The 17,882-nt window shown below is 37.6% G+C and overlaps 1 protein-coding gene across 2 annotated transcripts; it reads right to left on the reverse strand.

Moving 5' to 3' along the window:
• Positions 1-782: 782 nt before the first annotated feature.
• LOC126088601 (60S ribosomal protein L26) lies at positions 783-11,943 on the reverse strand. Of its 2 annotated transcripts, none has more exons than XM_049906811.1 (4): positions 11,830-11,943; positions 11,295-11,475; positions 1,315-1,455; positions 783-971 (listed from the first exon to the last, which is right to left on the reverse strand). In XM_049906811.1, exons 2-4 carry the CDS (start codon positions 11,460-11,462, stop codon positions 828-830), a joined length of 453 nt encoding a protein of 150 aa, XP_049762768.1. In that variant the 5' UTR covers positions 11,463-11,475; positions 11,830-11,943; the 3' UTR covers positions 783-827. The 2 variants fall into 2 exon arrangements, with proteins under 2 accessions (XP_049762768.1, XP_049762777.1); XM_049906820.1 differs by lacking the exon at positions 11,830-11,943 and adding an exon at positions 11,752-11,829.
• Between the last annotated feature and the right edge of the window lie 5,939 nt (positions 11,944-17,882).

A 17,882-nucleotide genomic window follows, 5' to 3' on the forward strand; every position in this document is an offset into this window, starting at 1 on the left:
TTGAATTTAGGGTATTTTGGGCAATAATGTTGTAGATGAGACTTTTCTAAAAAAGAATCTTGTCAACTGCAATGTTGTGTGCAGATTCAAATTAACATCAATGTCTCCAAATTTAAGAACCATTGTGGACTTACAAATAAAAATGGCCACCATTCAATACAGGTGCAAGGTAATTTTGTTATACTTGTTTCGAACTTCTCAATTATAGGGTAATCGCATAAAACCAAAATACTTAAATATGGTCAAGCAACCAACTTATTTTTATTGGATCACCCCTCTTGAATCAATCCTTGGGGAGAAGTGCAAATCAGTGGAAAAAAGTGCTAGGCTACCACATACACAAATTACAAAATGTTAGAAACAATATGCAAGACCAGTTCAAACAGCTGTTTCCATTCAATAATCTAAACAAAAATTGGTAACTACATAGTTTGAACACATACCAACATAAAATAAATGTTTAGGAATTAAAGTACTTCGTAATGCAAAGAATAAATGAGTTAACCACAATACTGAAATAAGATTTATTGATTTACCTATGTTACTGTACTGTATGCAACAATAAATGTGGAAAACTGTCAATGACACCTCTTCAACATTAATGTTAATTGTAAAATTTCCTTCATCAGATCACTTTCACATTACTGAATGTGACCCCACACCAAATCAAAGGCAGAAAAATGTAAACATGGACATCACTATTAAATTTATAAGGTCAACTAAAATCTATCACAATGGCCAAAAATAAATGAAGACAAATTTAAAGAAATTAACTCCACATGTTCTTTGGAAATTTTTATTATTAACGATCACAATTACAGTTCTCTTCAAGATGTTTCCATTGCAGTTGCTGCAGCACTTTCTTCAGTATACTTTCCCTTCTCTTTCCCAAGAGCAGCCAATCTGCCCTTCGATCTCCTGTCTATTATCTTCTTTCGGTCCTTATCCATCTTTAGTTTCACAATTACTGTCTGGAGGAGGAAAAAATAATTTTAGACACTACTCAGCTAAGGAACTTTTTTTTAACACTGAAAAATTTGGTCAGAGCCTTAATTTTCGCCAGGAAGCAAACTGGTCAGAAGCATCAGCTACTTTTAGGAGTACCCTAAGAGCAACCAAACATCTTACTGGCCATATTTTGCTTCATCTGAGAATGGTTTAGATCATCATTCAGCAAAGCACAAAAATCAACGTATGTGAATACAGTAAGTAATGAAACAGTTAACAGAATGCAACTAAATTGCTAATTCCATTGAACTACAATGACAATAATAGCTCACTACATCAATCTTATGTAAATAGAGCCACACTAACCTTTGATGGATGGATTCCTACATAGACACTGGCACCATTAGCCTTCTCTCTCTGAATCCTTTCAATATAAATTACAAACTTTTTCCTATAAACTTGGACAACTTTTCCCACCTGTTGTCCTTTGTAATGGCCTCTCACTACCTAAAGAAAGGAAAAGGTATTAAAATTTGTCTTTACAGTAATTATGGTATCTACTGAGCAGCACGCACATTTAAAAGTACAATCAACAATGTGATAACTGCATACATTCAGTATGTGTAAGCATGATAGTAAAGAAATGATTCTTTCAACACAGCCTTCTTAACAGGTATTTGAATTAAGCTTTAGATTTCACTTATTCCAGCACCTATACAAACCAACATACTGATTAAAAATCAAACCTTAGAGAGACCTTAACAGAAAAAACGAGACTTTTGGATATATAAACATTAGTCAACAAAAGAATTTCAAGGAGACAAATTAATTCATCAGTCACCATTGATATTCACAATGCTGAGTGATAAAGAGAGCTACTTTGAAAAATGTGTGCTTGCCTGCCACTCAACATCTCATTTATTAGTCAAACCATAATGTTATTGCACCTGGGAGTAAGGGCATTTGAGTCTTATTGAGCTTATGATAAACATGGACATGCTGAGCCACTTTGTATATAAGCACAACTGTGTTTAAATCATTCACAATGTGATGTGTTTTCATCAGTCCCCACTGCACTTTTTTTACTGTAGCACCACCACATGTTTCCAATAATACACATCGTGGTCACACAGTACTATTGTTCAATCAGACGTCATCTGTTTTCAAACGGCTCTTGTGGTTCTTCAAGTGATTTAGGTGTGATCATACTTAGTTCAAGTTGCAATTTAATTATGTGTGTGCCATATTTAATTAGTCTGGACCCAAAATTCTACACAGTATACAGCAAAACAGTTTTCATATCACTTTTTAGATGTCAAAGTGCAGGAAGTTGGTTCTGCAGTTTCAAGTTGAAATTAACTTGCCTCATATCAGCATTGCTACATGATGTTTATTTTGTGGAGCATCAATAGTAGCAAAGTAACTCTTGCTACATGTTATTTAAAACTATTCTTTTTGATGTGTATTAATTCTTTCTTTCTTACTATTTTGAGTAAAAGAATAACTTTCAATTAATGCAGTCAGAACAAAAATGTGGAAAAGGTTTCTCAGTTTCATTTTCCACCAAGGAATGTGGTGGGACACAGTCTGATGAACTTGCAGTAAATCAGCCAATTCACTCCCTAGTCTTGAATCTGTACAAGTCCAAACACTTCAGCTGATAGACATTTGGTTTTCCAGCAGCCAATATTAGGCTCATTAAACAGATCATGACATATCAACCATTCCAAACAGTCTACTGCAGATGTGCAGGTCCATTATCATTGACACCTTTACATCACTCAAATGCATATTTCACACTTCTTGCTGTTTAATCACCTGTGGTACTAGTTGAAACCTATGCTCTCACACTGTAGTCTTGAGGTTCAGGTACTATGCCACCTCCATTGGGCATATTTTGATAACATGCCTATTCTGACAAATTTGCCAAGATTGTCTCATTTTGGTAAAAATAGTTATTCCTTGGTACTAATTACACATGATCATTCTTCCCACACTCCATAATACATGAATGGAACAGGAAGGAACCATAATAACTGGTATAATGGGATCTCTCAGTTTCCAGAGTATAGATGTCTATGTAGGTTGCTACAGAATGGCTACAAGATGTCTAGTTTATCAAGGTATGGCTACAGCTATTAACAGCAAGTATATTAATGAATGGGAAGCAATTTGTATTTGTAACACCACAGTCACTGTAGTATCAGTTTAAACACTTTGGACCTCACCTGAGTACACTACTGGAAAGCATATTATCTGCATGTCTCAAAATTTTGACACCGCACTGGCAGGCATCTGGATTAAAGTGTGGTATTTGGCACCACCTCCTCCCCAATCTTGTTTATGGTGACAATTTGTCTGTAGCCAGAGTGTGTATGCCCAGACCCTCCAATCGATTCTTTCCAATCCAATGCAATTCTTCGACACATACGGATACTATAAAAGGAAAGAATACCCCACAATTGCGAAGTTGCTAATTTCTTTAAAAGAAAGTGAACTTTTCTCAGGGGGAAAACATCACTTAAGATTATATTAAAAAGTATTGGCTTCCGTTTTTAAAAAGTTAGATGGACTAAAACTATTACTAGAAAAAGCTCATGTCGTTGCAGCTCTTACTATTTTCTTGCACAAAATTGCAGGAAATGACACACTCAAGTCATATGGTTAGACAAAACCTGCATCAACACTGGATAATCAGTTGAGAAATGCTGGACATATGATGCTCCCAATAGCAGCAGTCATTAGCCAACAGGAAGAGGATCAAGATTGTGGCCCATGCAGGATCTTCAAACAGCTTTGTGCCTGAAGGACTTCTAGTTTTTCAATAAAAACAGTGAATATCATGATAAAGTTTCTACAGTGGTTTAAAAATTTGTTGCTACAGTTTAGTGTTCCAACAGTTTTCAGTCATTTTAAATAAAACTCCAACCACTAGTGACCGTAAAGAAACTATGGTGCAGTGTCTGCAGGCAAGAGACATTGCTGCAGACATGAGCACAACAAAGCTGCTGTTATAATCGCTCATGAAACAATAAGCCTGTGACACCTAAATACGTTGTACATGAAATTGCCAGCGAACAGGGCACTAGGCCACCACCTTATCACTGCCATTTTAATCAAATTGAATTGGTTTGGAGTGAAGTGAAGGCGTACATTAGAAGCAACAAGATTTTTACTACAAAAGAAGTCTTGCTACTGTAGACACTACCTCATGGAGGAAAAAGTAGACCATGTTGCTAAACTGACAAGATAAGCACAGACTATAGATGGTATTATAAATGAAAACAGTTAACCATTTCTATTAGTGATGATTAAGACAGTTTTGGCACCGATTCCAATGATAGTGAAGAACTAGATGGAATTGTGCCACTGACATCGTAAATTGTAAATGTATACAGAATTAATTCTTTTTCTCTCTGCAATCAGGCAGGCTATGCATGTTTGCTTTATTTCTTTCTATGAGTGTGGATAGCATATTTACATTATTATACAACGTTTTACATGCAGCTTTACTGTAGCAATTTGGAACGACTATTCGAAGATATTGTCATTAATGTCAGGTGTTTTTTATTTGCCGATTTCATATACCATCAAACACAGTCTCCAACATCGTTCTCTCCATTGTTAGAAAAATGTACTTTGTTGTACATACATATGAACACTGATTGTAGCTTACATTTACAAATCGTACTTCGGAGTTGTGGGCCTGTGCGGTTGCAGCTATTGCAACCTCGTAATCGCAGTGTAGCCAACCAAACGCGAGCTGTCAAGTGACACGTTTCACCAGCCCGGGTATAGCATACAACAAGATGTCGTTGGCCTGGAAGACAGCTTGTGGGAAGTTAGGGTTGCTGAGGTTAGGGCATTGCGAGAAACCTTTAAACTAGTTACTGAATCTCTTCAAACTCTCAGCAAAATTCCACAATGACAATACTTTTGCCCACATATCTTTTGAACTTGTTACCTAACCCCTGTAAGACAGAAGGAAAAATTTTCCATTTTGAAAGTGTAGGTATTGGAGGATAGTGAAATCCTTGTGTTTTCCAAGCTTAGGCTTCATATACACAGATTTCTTCTAAAAATCTGTTTCACGGAATATAATTACATGTGCCTCTTTCAGAAATGGGCCAACAAACTGTCTATGCCCCAAAGATAATGAAATTAGCAACCCAAATATTCACTTATGTTTTCAAGGAAGCACTTTGATCATATTTATGATTACTAACATTTGATACTTTGGTAGATCATTCCCAACTGAAGCTCTATCAATACTTGGAAATTTGAGTAAAACACTACACCCAAATTATCATCCTTGTTGAAACAGGGTGGTGAAGTTTCGTTTGTGAGGCACTAAACTGCATGAACACCTGTACAAAGTCCAATTTTTACACAGTCCAATTTAGCCAGTCACAAATTATGATGAAATGATAAACCCCCAGTTCCCAGGCAGAGAAAATCCCCAACCCAGCTGGGAATCGAACCCAGGATACCATGATCCAGGGGCACCAATGCTAGCCACTACCACAAGCTCTGGACTTCAAAACAGGGTAAAACAGTTCTGCAAAAAAACAATTTGATACAGTACACAGCAGTGACATGCAGCAAATTCTACCATTTTTATGACAACATGCCATGAGAGATGTAGGGTCAATGTTCCAGTTCCAGCCATTACACTTTTGATGTTTATTTTAAGCTCCTTTTGAATACCAACCTACCTTACAATAGCTTATTATCAACATGAAATAAGTTATTCAATTTCTCTGTTCCTCCTTGTCTGGAGTCAATATTGTGAAAAGGTCTATGTTGAAGCTGAAATTCAGTTTTTCTTTACGCAATGCATAATTGTATTTTCATGTTTTACCTATTTAACATGGGGTTTGTACTTACTGAAGAAAATGTCTATGCAGAAACTCAATGAAATGAGTTTACAGCATTGGGGGCCAGGAGTCCCCATTTGGGGAACTTCGGCTGCCGAGGGCAAGTACTTATTGCATTTGATGCTATATTAGAAGACTTGTATGCAGGAACTCGTTGAAAAGTCAGATCTGTGAAGTTCAAAGGCCACATAGCAAACAATTTTGAAAGAATTTTATGGCTTTAAGAGTTTTGTCACAGAAAATGCTGAATGTTAATGGGACTTCCATTACAGGGGAAAAAATATATTGGTTCAGGAAGTACATACCCTTAAAAAGTGTCACGACGACCCTAAAATTTTAATATGGATGAAACCTTTTTCTGGTGCCTAAATGGAAACTAGAATGTTTCTAGGCCAATCATTACATACTTTCAGTTGCTTGTCTTGCAGTTCCCCTAAATTGCTGTAACTTATCTACTTTAAGCATGTGTTTTCATATGGCTTGTATAAAGAACAAATTACTACCTAGAAAATTGATTCTGTAAATGTTTACAGCCCCAGTTACAATACAGTGGCCAAAAATAGGGAATTGACTGGCCATAGCTACAATGAATGTTACTAAACATTTTACATTAGATATAATAATTTAAAATATTTTTTTGTACACAGCTGTCATGTATTAATTTTTAAAAAGGGTATTTCGAAGTTCTTTGGTAACTTTTTCCCTATAGTGAACCAGGGTGTATACAGGGACAAGGAAAAAAAATTCCCGGATTATTCCCGGATATCCCGTTTAAAAAATATGCTTTTTCCCGGGCGACCTACTGTCACTTAGCACAGAAAAAGTTCCCTCGGAACTGTAAAACTTATCAATCCTTTGAATGGTTAACGTTTTATATAATCGCATAGAACTTCCCGGAAAAAAATAAAAGCCGGAGCAGAGAAGTTTTGGAAAGACCTTTGATTTGCAGCAACATATACGCTGCATATTTTCGTATTACGAAAGTATAAATTCGAATTGCACCAAACACAGCTTGTTAGTTTCCGGAGCGTTGCAACCGAGGTTGTGATGTCCTTTTGTAAGCGAGTCATATCTCAAGCCACGAGATCTCGACAGCCGATGACAGCAGCTATTCAGAGCATAGGGCACGTGTTATAGTCAGCCACTAGCAAGATTACTGGTTACATAGCGCGAACACACAAGAGGAAAAGTTAACGGTTTACATTAATGTACACAGTACTGTATATCTACAAGAAAAGCTAAGCTTTCACGTGTAATATTGGTCTTTTTTTGGTGTGATATACTTTAAGATACATCACACAAATGTGCCAGTAAATTTAAAATTGTGACATAAATGCCTCGGCTCGAAATTCTTGAAGTGGCTGGTCCTCAAACTGTTCAGTTTCGAACGCTCTGTGATTTAGATATCCATCCCACTTTCACACACTTAACATAATTCATCTTGCGTAAAAAGAAATTTACTTTGAAAGTAACGCTTTTCTAACCACCGTTCGCAATACTGTTAGTTATAGGTTCGATTTACCAGTTGCCAGAGAGCGCCAAAAACGAATTATTGTGCGTGTGCAACTGCAGTGGTGTAGGAAGCCCGCATGTTCGTGTGTATAAAGCACTAAGAGAGCTTACACTACACCATAAAAGAAACAGGGCATCAGAGGATACTCCAAAAGGCATCAAAATTTCGTGAATCATACTAAAATGCATAATTCGGCTTGAAGTGCACATTGGTTTTTTCCAGATTCACAATGAAGTAGGTCCCATCTGATATTAAGCTTTTCAGTGTGGTTTTTGGGATGTAAATTTTCTTGGAGTACCAGTACTCTACGATCTCATGTTTGGTTCTTTATTATGGCATAATGCCATACATGGCAGAAGATGATAACGTGCACTTGAAATTCACCGAACAGTTGGAAGTACCCAAAATTGTTAAATGAAACACTTCGTTTCAAATAAAATGATCGCCTCAGCGGAATTTCTTTAGCAAACTTGCAAAAATAACTTCATTCTTCTGCAAGGCAATTAATGCTTGACTGCTACTAACTTGGAAAGAAAATAAAATCAGAAACTGAAATTAATAATATATTTTTGCCCTCTGTAATTATGTGAATGGATTTTAATTCACTTGATAGCTCCCGGCCACAGAAATCCGTTTTGTTTTCATTTGACGTGGGAGCTGTACACGAAGAGAAGCAGCGAAATCACTTAACGTAAACACGGGTCACGTGTGGACTAACCCCCTCCCCACTACAACTCAGACAACTCTGTGCAAGCGCGAATCTGGCAGCTAGGGCGTGCGAGAAAAATTTTTCTCCTTGCATCTGGTTCCATGCTGCTACTACCGATACAGCTAACAGCCAAACTTCATGCTCATAGCAAGCAGTTTATTGTTACGAAGAATTACAGTCTGCGCCCTACGGCCTTTAACATATTTTTGCTATCTGTAGACGCTTGTGCGTGCACGGTGTTTTGTTGTCGTAAAATGCACATTTCCTTTGCCACTACAGTTTTATTTTTTTCCCTCTCGTTTATATTTTATTGCTGCAGTATCATTCTCCAGTAGCAGGATACAATAACATTCTTTGCTAGAGAATCAATTCTGCAGTCAAAACTACAAAAATGTAACTGAAAGCTAAAACAATGAAAAATTCCCGGAATTCCGAAAAATTCCCGGGTTTTTCCCGGTTTTCTCCCGGATGAAAAAATTCCCGGGTTTTTCCCGGAATTCCCGGTTGTCCCGGGTCGTATACACCCTGTGAACCTACAGCCTATATATTTACCTTTCCTTACAATGGGAAATTTACCTTCGATCCTACAACCCAATGGTAGTGGAAGGGTTAATGAAAATTAACAATGTTATAAACAGCTTCACCAAATAAATCCCATGGAACATCTACTACGATAGAACACTACAATCTGCTATTTACAGGTAACTTCCAAGAAATTCAACTAAGCCAAATGACATCAAAATACGTCTTATGAACAAATAATTTTATTCCAAATTCCTGACTCCAACTCATCAATTCCAAGTAAACATGCACAGCTCCAGCTCAAGTTCTCAGACTGCACAGTGAAAGTTACACAGTGGACCTCACCCTTGAATTTTTCATTTTTTAATGCACAGTATACATAATATCAACCAGACTACTCACCAGAGCACAAATGGACAGACTGCACAACTGATCAATGTAATACAATGTTCACATAACTCCACTTATTGGCTTCTACTCCAATGACCTTACAACCTAACCTAGACCTCAGAGCTACAATACAGATCAGTCAAGATTTCAAGAGCGCATCCACTAGCACAGTAATAATCTGCATGACTGATCTGTGTCAAACATTTCGAGTACAAATGGCACACTAACCCTTATACAACACAAGTTAGGGGTCTAGTTTAGCAGGGGATACAACCTGTCCGCTTTGACCAATGACTTCAGAATTGGCCAGAGAGCATGTATTACAAAGATGAAAGAGCTGAGAAGAATGTTCAGAAACAAAGGAATGCAAGAGAAAACCTGTACTTCACATATATAAGAGCCAGTAGTATTTTCACATTAACAATATCTTAGTATTTCTCCGCAAAATACAATGGAAAGAAATGAATGAAATATATCACTAGCAAAGAATACATCACGTTACATGTATGTCAGTTTTATCTCTAAACTCTTTCGAACTGTATTGCTTAAGTGCAGTACGGGATATAAGTTCAGCGTACGTTGATTTCTTAGTTTCAACTAGCATTGCTGTCCTGTTGTTCACTTGAACGATGTTTCAGTAAACCCTATTCGTCTCCGCCATTACTAACAGTTTTCTTACGTACATAGCAGTACTACTGATGACAGAAGGACCTACGTATGTAATATATGTATACCAGACTTCCGTTGACTATGTATGTACACTGGTAACACAAAGGTGGAAATAGATGTAAGTCACATTTGCAACCTGTACCTCAACTGAACTACACGGAGACAAGAAGCGACATGTACAATTTGTATCCCGTACTTCACTATGGGGTACAGTTTTCTTGTTGCCTTGGACGCTGCTAGTATCCCATTCGTTACTTGAGCTATATAGCTATATGCAACATTTGTATCTTGCTCGCCACTTAACATATATAGTGTCAGTGTGAAGGCGAAGTGAAGGACGGAATACAAATTTTAGTTGTGTCGTCAGTGTAAAGGTGAAGTGAAGGACGGGATACAAGTTGTTGTCAGGGGTTTCACCGGTAATATAGCAAGTACACATTCGAAAATGTCTAACAGATACTAGTGCTGGGAAACGAAAGATCGACAGCCGAGAAATTTCTATTATGTACTTCACAACACGAAAATACACAAATTGGTGGAAAACCAGTGAAATACAGTGAAAGAAGCTAATGGGAAAGTGAACTTACCACACGGAATTATCGATTAATAACCAAAGCTCACCTAGACAGTAACGAAAATTACATACCCACAAACAGACAAACCCATTCCTATAAACGAAAATAAGACACTAAAAATTGTTCTACAATAAACTAATATTCCAAATTACAATACCATTATGAATAATTATTTCAATGTACGATGATAGCGCTTATCCAGAACACAGAACTGCTTTATTATCTATGCCTCGAAGTGAAGAGATTACTATCTATGACGTCATTGGTCAAAGCCGACAGGTTGTATCCCCTGATTCACTAGACCCCAAGTTAGGGTGTGTACTTTTATAAAATGTTGTCCAAGAAGCTGGGCCTTAACAGAATGTGCAATGAATATGTCCTCTTCCAACAGAAGTTACCAGGAATAAAATACCATGGAATTTTGCACAACAACTGGTTGTACCCATATCTTGCACACTATCCCAAAATGGGATACTCTGCCAATTTTATGAAGACCTCAACACCAATGTATTAGAAATTATTACAATTTACACGCAATCCCAATGTAAATCACTGCCCCCCCCCCCCCAAAAAAAAAAGGCTGCACACAAATTTCCAATGGTGCATGTACAATTTATAAATCAGCAGCAAAATTTCTACTTTACCATTAAAATTCATTTGCATATTTCCGTTATGGTGGTTACGTAGAAATTTCAGTGTACTAGGCACAACAAGAAATACTAATTTGCAACATTGTGGCTGCAACTTACAAAACAGAAGTAGTGAGAAAGTTAATGCCCCCGATTTCGAGCTGAAACTACCACAGCTATATAAAGACAGGTCGTGTGATACTTTCTCATACCGTTGGAATTATTAATGAAGATAATCGAAGTTCGTAAACAACCTTCACTATATGCCCCAATTAATGCTAGCAAAACATTATGTTCACAGAAACCATTAACCTTAAGAAATCCAAACTTGTTAGAATATGCAACACAAACTGGTAAACACTTCCTCCTGCAACTTAATTTCAATAAGATCGCTTGCGAGCTTACAGCAAGCAACAAATCATTACATGATTAAAGTTTTAAAAGCAACGAGTTAAACATTACCTGTACTTCATCGTCTTTACGAATTGGCATCGTACGAACATTGTACTTTTGTCGAAGTTCTTTCGATAAGGGCGCAGACATCAAACGTCTTCTGATATGCGATGGTGCTGTAAAGTGCCTCTTACGATTCTTCCTACGCGACGACGACACCAACTTGTTCAGCTTCATGGTCTCCCTAGTACTGCAAAAATAGTTACCTTATAGCTAAAAAATCAAGAATTCTTAATTGTACCATAAAAGAAATTTCTACTGCCAGGATTCTCTTTAGCTATGGATAATCGCCAATTACACGATGAAGTATAAGAAAACGGGAAAGCATGATTTTGCGGCTGTCTACCATGACATGCTTAATGTAACATGCTCACGGTGCATTTATTTCACACTCGCACATAGTTTGTCACCACATTTGTAGAGATACATATGAAATGTTCAAAAAATTTACACTAAACATGATTACCTAGGTAAAGCAAAATACCATCAACAAAAATGATTAAATACGATACACATCACACATAGTCAAAGCTTACAGTCTTACCTCAAGCCTCCAGCCGAAAGGCCTTATCCCCAGAAAACTTCCGGTTCTCATACACGTGTTGCCAACTGCGAAGCAAAGCTTTGCACAGACATAGTATAAAGTCAAAGATCTTCAGTCGACGACATCAGAGACAATATATTTGACTAGAAAGGTATTTGATGATACAATTTTCTAATATTTTCGCATCAACGATTACAGGAATGTTATTTAATATAGTTATTTTAGAACATTCAAAAACCGACCGAGGTTCGCAGTGGTTAGCAGTCTGGACCCGCATCTGGCCATCCTGATTTAGGTCTTCCTTGATTTCCTTAAATCTCTTCAGACAATTGCCGGGATGATTCCTTTGAAGGGGCACGGCCGACTTGCTTCCCCATCCTTCCCTAAACCGATGGGACCGATGACCATACTGTTTAGTCCCTTCCCACAAATCAACCAACCAGTCAACATTCTAAAATATCTGTAAACGGTCTTGACCTCTTAAATCACTTCTGACAAAAGTTTGTTCCACACGCAAAGATCTATATGCGCAAATGTCGACGCACATGTAGGCCAATTCACATTGTCCGTACCGCGTGCACGTCACGTCACGTCATGTCAAAATATTTCACAACGCATCTCAAACGACGGCATTCCTAGAGGTCGTCAACGGATTGTTACGTCCCATTACGTCACGTCAACGTTTCTCGGGAAGAAAGTTTTGACGGTGTCACCGTCTGCTAATATCGGAAGGCAACCTATTTAAGCCGCGCTCACTCATGTTATAGTAGCTCATTTTGTACTTCTACATGTTTGCAATCGTAATTTTTGTCATTATGCTTTGTTTTCGGGGCAAATTGCAAATGTTTCCACAAGCACGGCCAGATATCTGAAAACTAAAAATTATTTAGGTTTTACAATAGCAGAAAAGAGCTGATGTCCACTACGTGCATAAATAAGATAAACCAGTTTTCATAAAATAACATTTTAAGTGAAAAAGTCAGCTCTAACGAAGGAAAAATACAGTTGTTTATGATGGACAGTGTGAATACATCTTGACCTGATCGTACTTTGAGGTGCCAGTCAGCATAAAAAGCCTTTAAACATCTGCGATGATAGATCGTAAAGTGTGATCAGGAGATCCATACAAATAAGAGACGTGCGCAAACATGGAAGTTAGAAATCGAGGTTTCAGCAAAACTCCTCAAATCTGTGGGTGCAAATCACATCTGAACAGACATATCATAGTGTGTGAACAGGAGATCATCACAAACATTTTAAAGACAGCTATTCGTTCAGATTAGTGTTACTCATCTTTGCGTACACAGTGAATTCTAACAACTGATAGTACTTTACAAAATTCATAGATGAATGTGTTGAAATATACAAAAATCACACATCTTCGTGGAAAGTTCAGCCCAAGGAGTACACCGATCGTGACAAGAAGGCAGCAACTTATAATTCTTTGAAAGAGAAAACAAAAACAGTTGACCCACAGCAAACAGGATAAGTGTTATTTAAGAAAAAATGTTAATTCTGTCTGCTTTGCACTCAGAAATCTCTCGTGGCACTGACCTGCATTAGTGATTGCTAACATACTTTAACTCAGAACAATCCTACACCATAATCTTTTGAAGCAATGTAGATAAAATATAATGAATTTGTTCTACAGAAGGACCCACCTGGCTACCTGTGCACATTAGCATGCTGTTTCTGGGATTCGGGGGGATGTGCAGGCCTGGATCGAATCCATCTAGTGGATTAACTAGGGCTGGTGTGGCAGCCTGCCTGAACGTCATTTTTAGGCGGTTTCCCATGTTCGCCATGGTTAGTACCAAATTGGTATGCCCCACTTCAGTTACATGACTCACAAACATTTAGAAAAACGTTCTTACACTTCCATATGGGTTAACACAAGACTCAAACAGATGGGGTGCACAAATTCTATTGCAGGGGAAAAATAGTAGTGACAGGAAGAGCATCTGTCCACCCTCTACCACTAACAATGCCAAATCCAGAATAGCATACTGACTCCATGAGCTCGTTGGGGACAAGAAGAAAAACATTTATTCTACAGAAGAGTGCAATCAGCATATTGTATTAAGTTAATGAAGAGCATCTTCCAACAGTGTCTGTAGAGTATAGGGGTTATTAAACTTGCATGGGAATACATTTACTCCCTAATGACATATGTGATTTACAACAAGAGTGAATTAAAGATAAAATGTCCATTCAGCCTGACAATATTAAAAGTTGAAAATTCTATATAGACTACGAACACCTATATAGAGTCAGTTTTATATTTGATGATAACGCTTATTATAGGTTCTGGTAGACTTCAGGTAGAGACTTAAGAATCCCTAGTTACTCAGAACAAAGTAGAAAACACCTATTGGGCTCCTCCTACAACTTGTTAGAGTGTAATTACAGAGTTAAAATATATATAAAGTGTAAAGATATTATCTGTAACTTATCATAATTGATGTGTTATTATATAATTGAGATGCTTAACTTCTCTTCATTAAATCCTTATTCAGGAAAGTGTTATATGGATACTCAGTGTCACGTATTATTTCTTCCAATGATTGTTTACACAATGCTGTCGAAAATTCCAAATCATTGTTACTTATTCCTCAGACCTGGAATCGGATTCTCGCTATCAGTTCTACATGTGATGACATTAATCTCCTAGTACAAATATGATGGGTTATGAGCGCAAATAATTTCACCAAGTCGTCAAGTTCACCAAGTAACTCACGGTGCACATTAATATGTGAAAACAGCCATCGCATAAGAAGCGCTTTCTTCACCACTGGAACGTCCTTTGCGCCTCTGACACTTCGTTAACACTTTTTAAAGTTAGTTACGAACACAGACCACAGCAGAGTTTGTGCATTCCCAGTTAGTGTCCTGAACTGAAACTGAAATATCTTGTGTGAGAGGGTAGCCACTTACCGCTGAAAATTAGTTCCTAGACTAACAGATGACAGTCCTTTGTCGATGAAACTGTCCTGTGTGGACATACAAAATTTGTACCAATTTACTGCATGCACAGAAATCTGTGCAGTTGGACCATAGTGGATGGGGAAACCTACAAAGAAGTTCCAGAGATACAAATTTTTATCACACTTATAAAGAACGAAAATCTCAGGTTAAAACCCAAATCAAATGATAAAATAATATTCAATGTGGAAAATAAAACACATACATTTGAAGATGGTAAAACATTGAACAATTACAAAATAAAGAACTACAGGTAAAGGGTAGATTAAAAATCCATATTAACTAGCATCTTTTTTGCCTTTCCATCTATAGCTGTACTCTAAAAATCACTGTGAAGGGCATGGCAGAGGGTATCTCCCATTTTAATAAATACTAGGGTTTTTTCCCATTCCAGTCACATATGGGGTATGGGAAGAACGACTGCTTAAACACATCTGCCCACACAGAAATTAATCTTATCTAGTCTCTGTGATCTCTATGGAGGTGATTCATAAAAATTCAGACTAAATTTGTCTTCTCCTGTTAGATGTGAAATTGAATGGAGGCACAGAGAGGTGTGCTCACATATTTGTAACATATCTGCGAAGTAAACAGCAGGTGTCAAAACATTTTGCTGTGGTCTAAATTAATTACTAAAATAGCTAATCACTGTATATCTACGTTCAAAAATAGACAAAGAATTGTGAATCCATATTACTAAATGGCTAACCAGTTGCAAGGTGTTTACCTAACACTTTCCAGGAGGCAACAAAAATTTGATTTTCAATATTTCATACAGATATCGAGCAAATTTAAAAACGTAATATGCTGCCACAATGTTCTCAATAAGAGCTATCATCTTATGTAAAAGGTTTGACGCATTAAGCCAAGATTACAGTTAGAAACTGCATACACGTCTTTAAGCAACATAACTCATGGTACACGAATTACCCACACTATATATATCTGGATTCTAGAGAAAAGTACAAACATTTGAGGCAATGTAAGATAGATTAAGGCAAGGCAAACCTACATTTATGGCATTCATAACCTTGGAGAAAGCTTTTGACAATGTTGACTGGAATATATTCTTTGAAATTCTGAAGGCAGCAGAGGTAAGATCCCAGGAGCGAAAAGCTATTTACAGCTTTACAGAAACCGGACACCAGTTATAAGAATCGAGGAGCGTGAAATGGTAGCAGATGCTGAGAAGGCAATGAGGCATAGTTGTAGCCTATCCTTGATGCTATTCAATCTGTACATTGAAAAAGCAGTAAAGGAAACCAAAGAAAAATTTGGAGTAGGAATTGAAGTCCAGGGAAAAGAAATAAAAGCTTTGAGGTTTATGAATGACACTGTAGTTCTGTCAGAGACAGCAAAGGACATGCAAGAGCAGTTGAACAGAATGGACATTAACTTGAAAGGAAGATATAAGACAAATATCAACAAAAGCAAGACAAGAAAAATGGAATGTAGTAGAGTTAAATCACGTGATGCCAGGGGAATTAGATTAGGAAATGAGATACTTAAAGTAATAGATGAGTTTTGCTATTTGGGCATCAAAATAACTGGTGATGGCCGAAGTAGAGAGGATATAAAATGTACACTGTCAGTGGCAAGAAAAGCATTTCTGAAGCAGAGACGTTTATTAACATTGACAATAGATTTAAGTATTAAGAAGTCTTTTCTGAAAGTATCTGTCTGGAGTGCAGTCACGTATGGAAGTGAAACCATTTAGACAAGAAGAGACTACAAGCTTTTGAAATGTGGTGCTCCAGATTAATGTCAAAGATTAGATGGGTAGATCATGTAACTAATAAGGTGGTACTGAACAGAATTGGGGAGACGAGAAATTTGTGACATAACTTGTACAAAAGAAGGAATCAATCGATAGGACACATTCTGAGACATGAACGGTTTAGCAGTTTAGTACTGGAGGGAGGTGTGTGTGTGTGTGTGTGTGTGTGTGTGTGTGTGTGTGTGTGTGTGTGTGTGTGTGTAGGGGGGGGGGATCATAGAGGGAGACGAAGATATGAATATAGTAAGCAGATTCAGAAGGATATAGGTTTCAGTAGTTATTCAGAGATGAAGAGGCTCACACAGGTTAGAGTAGCATGGAGAGTTGCATCAAACCAGTCTTCGGCCAGAAGACCACAACAACAACAACAACATATTCATCCAGTATTTGAGAATGAGAGCACTTAGCGACTCATAACAAATATTACAACTAATTCCAAAACTTTATGAAACTTTATTCTCATTTACGCTTTCCACAACATAATGAAAGGGGAAAAAGTTTATCACTTACTACATTTTCGCTGTTCATGTAGTAAAAATGCAGAATCAGGAATTACATTCTAATTTATTACTTCTTTACTACTAACTCTATTCACAACACATACAGCAAGCTGTATCCACACATACTACTGAATGTACTCGCAAAATTAAACTGAGCTGACAAGTCATGGGATATCTCTTAATATCGTGTCAGCCCTCCTTTGGCAGTGTAGCAACTTGATGTAGCATGGACTGAACAAGTCGTTGGAAGTCCCCTGAATAAATAATGAGCTATCCTACCTCTACAGCCATTCACAACTGCGAAAGTGGTTTTGGTACAGGATTTTGTGCACGAGCTAACCTCTCGATTACGTCCCACAGATGTTCAACAGGTAGCCAAACTATTCGCTTGAATTGTCCAGAACGTTCTTCAAGCCAGTCGCGAACAATTGTGAGCCAGTGACACGGCGCATTGTCATCTGTAGTTTGGGAACATGAGGTCAACAGATGGCTGCAAATGGTCTCCAAGTAGCTGAACATAATCATTTTCAATCAATGATCGGTTCAGATGGACCTGATATCCAGTCCATTCCATGTAAACACAACCCAGCCATTATGGAGCCACCACCAGCTTACACAGTGCTTTTTTTGACAACTTGGGTCCATGGCTTCTTGGGGTCTGGGACACACTACCATCAGTTTTTTCAGCTCAAATCGGGACTGAAACGACCAAGCTACGGTCCAACATACATGGTCATGAGCCCAGGAGAGGCGCTGCAGGTGATGTCGTGCTGTTTTCAAAGGCACTCGCATCA

This window comes from Schistocerca cancellata, chromosome 1 (genome assembly GCF_023864275.1).
Source record: "Schistocerca cancellata isolate TAMUIC-IGC-003103 chromosome 1, iqSchCanc2.1, whole genome shotgun sequence".
NCBI classification, from domain to species: Eukaryota; Metazoa; Arthropoda; class Insecta; order Orthoptera; family Acrididae; genus Schistocerca; species Schistocerca cancellata.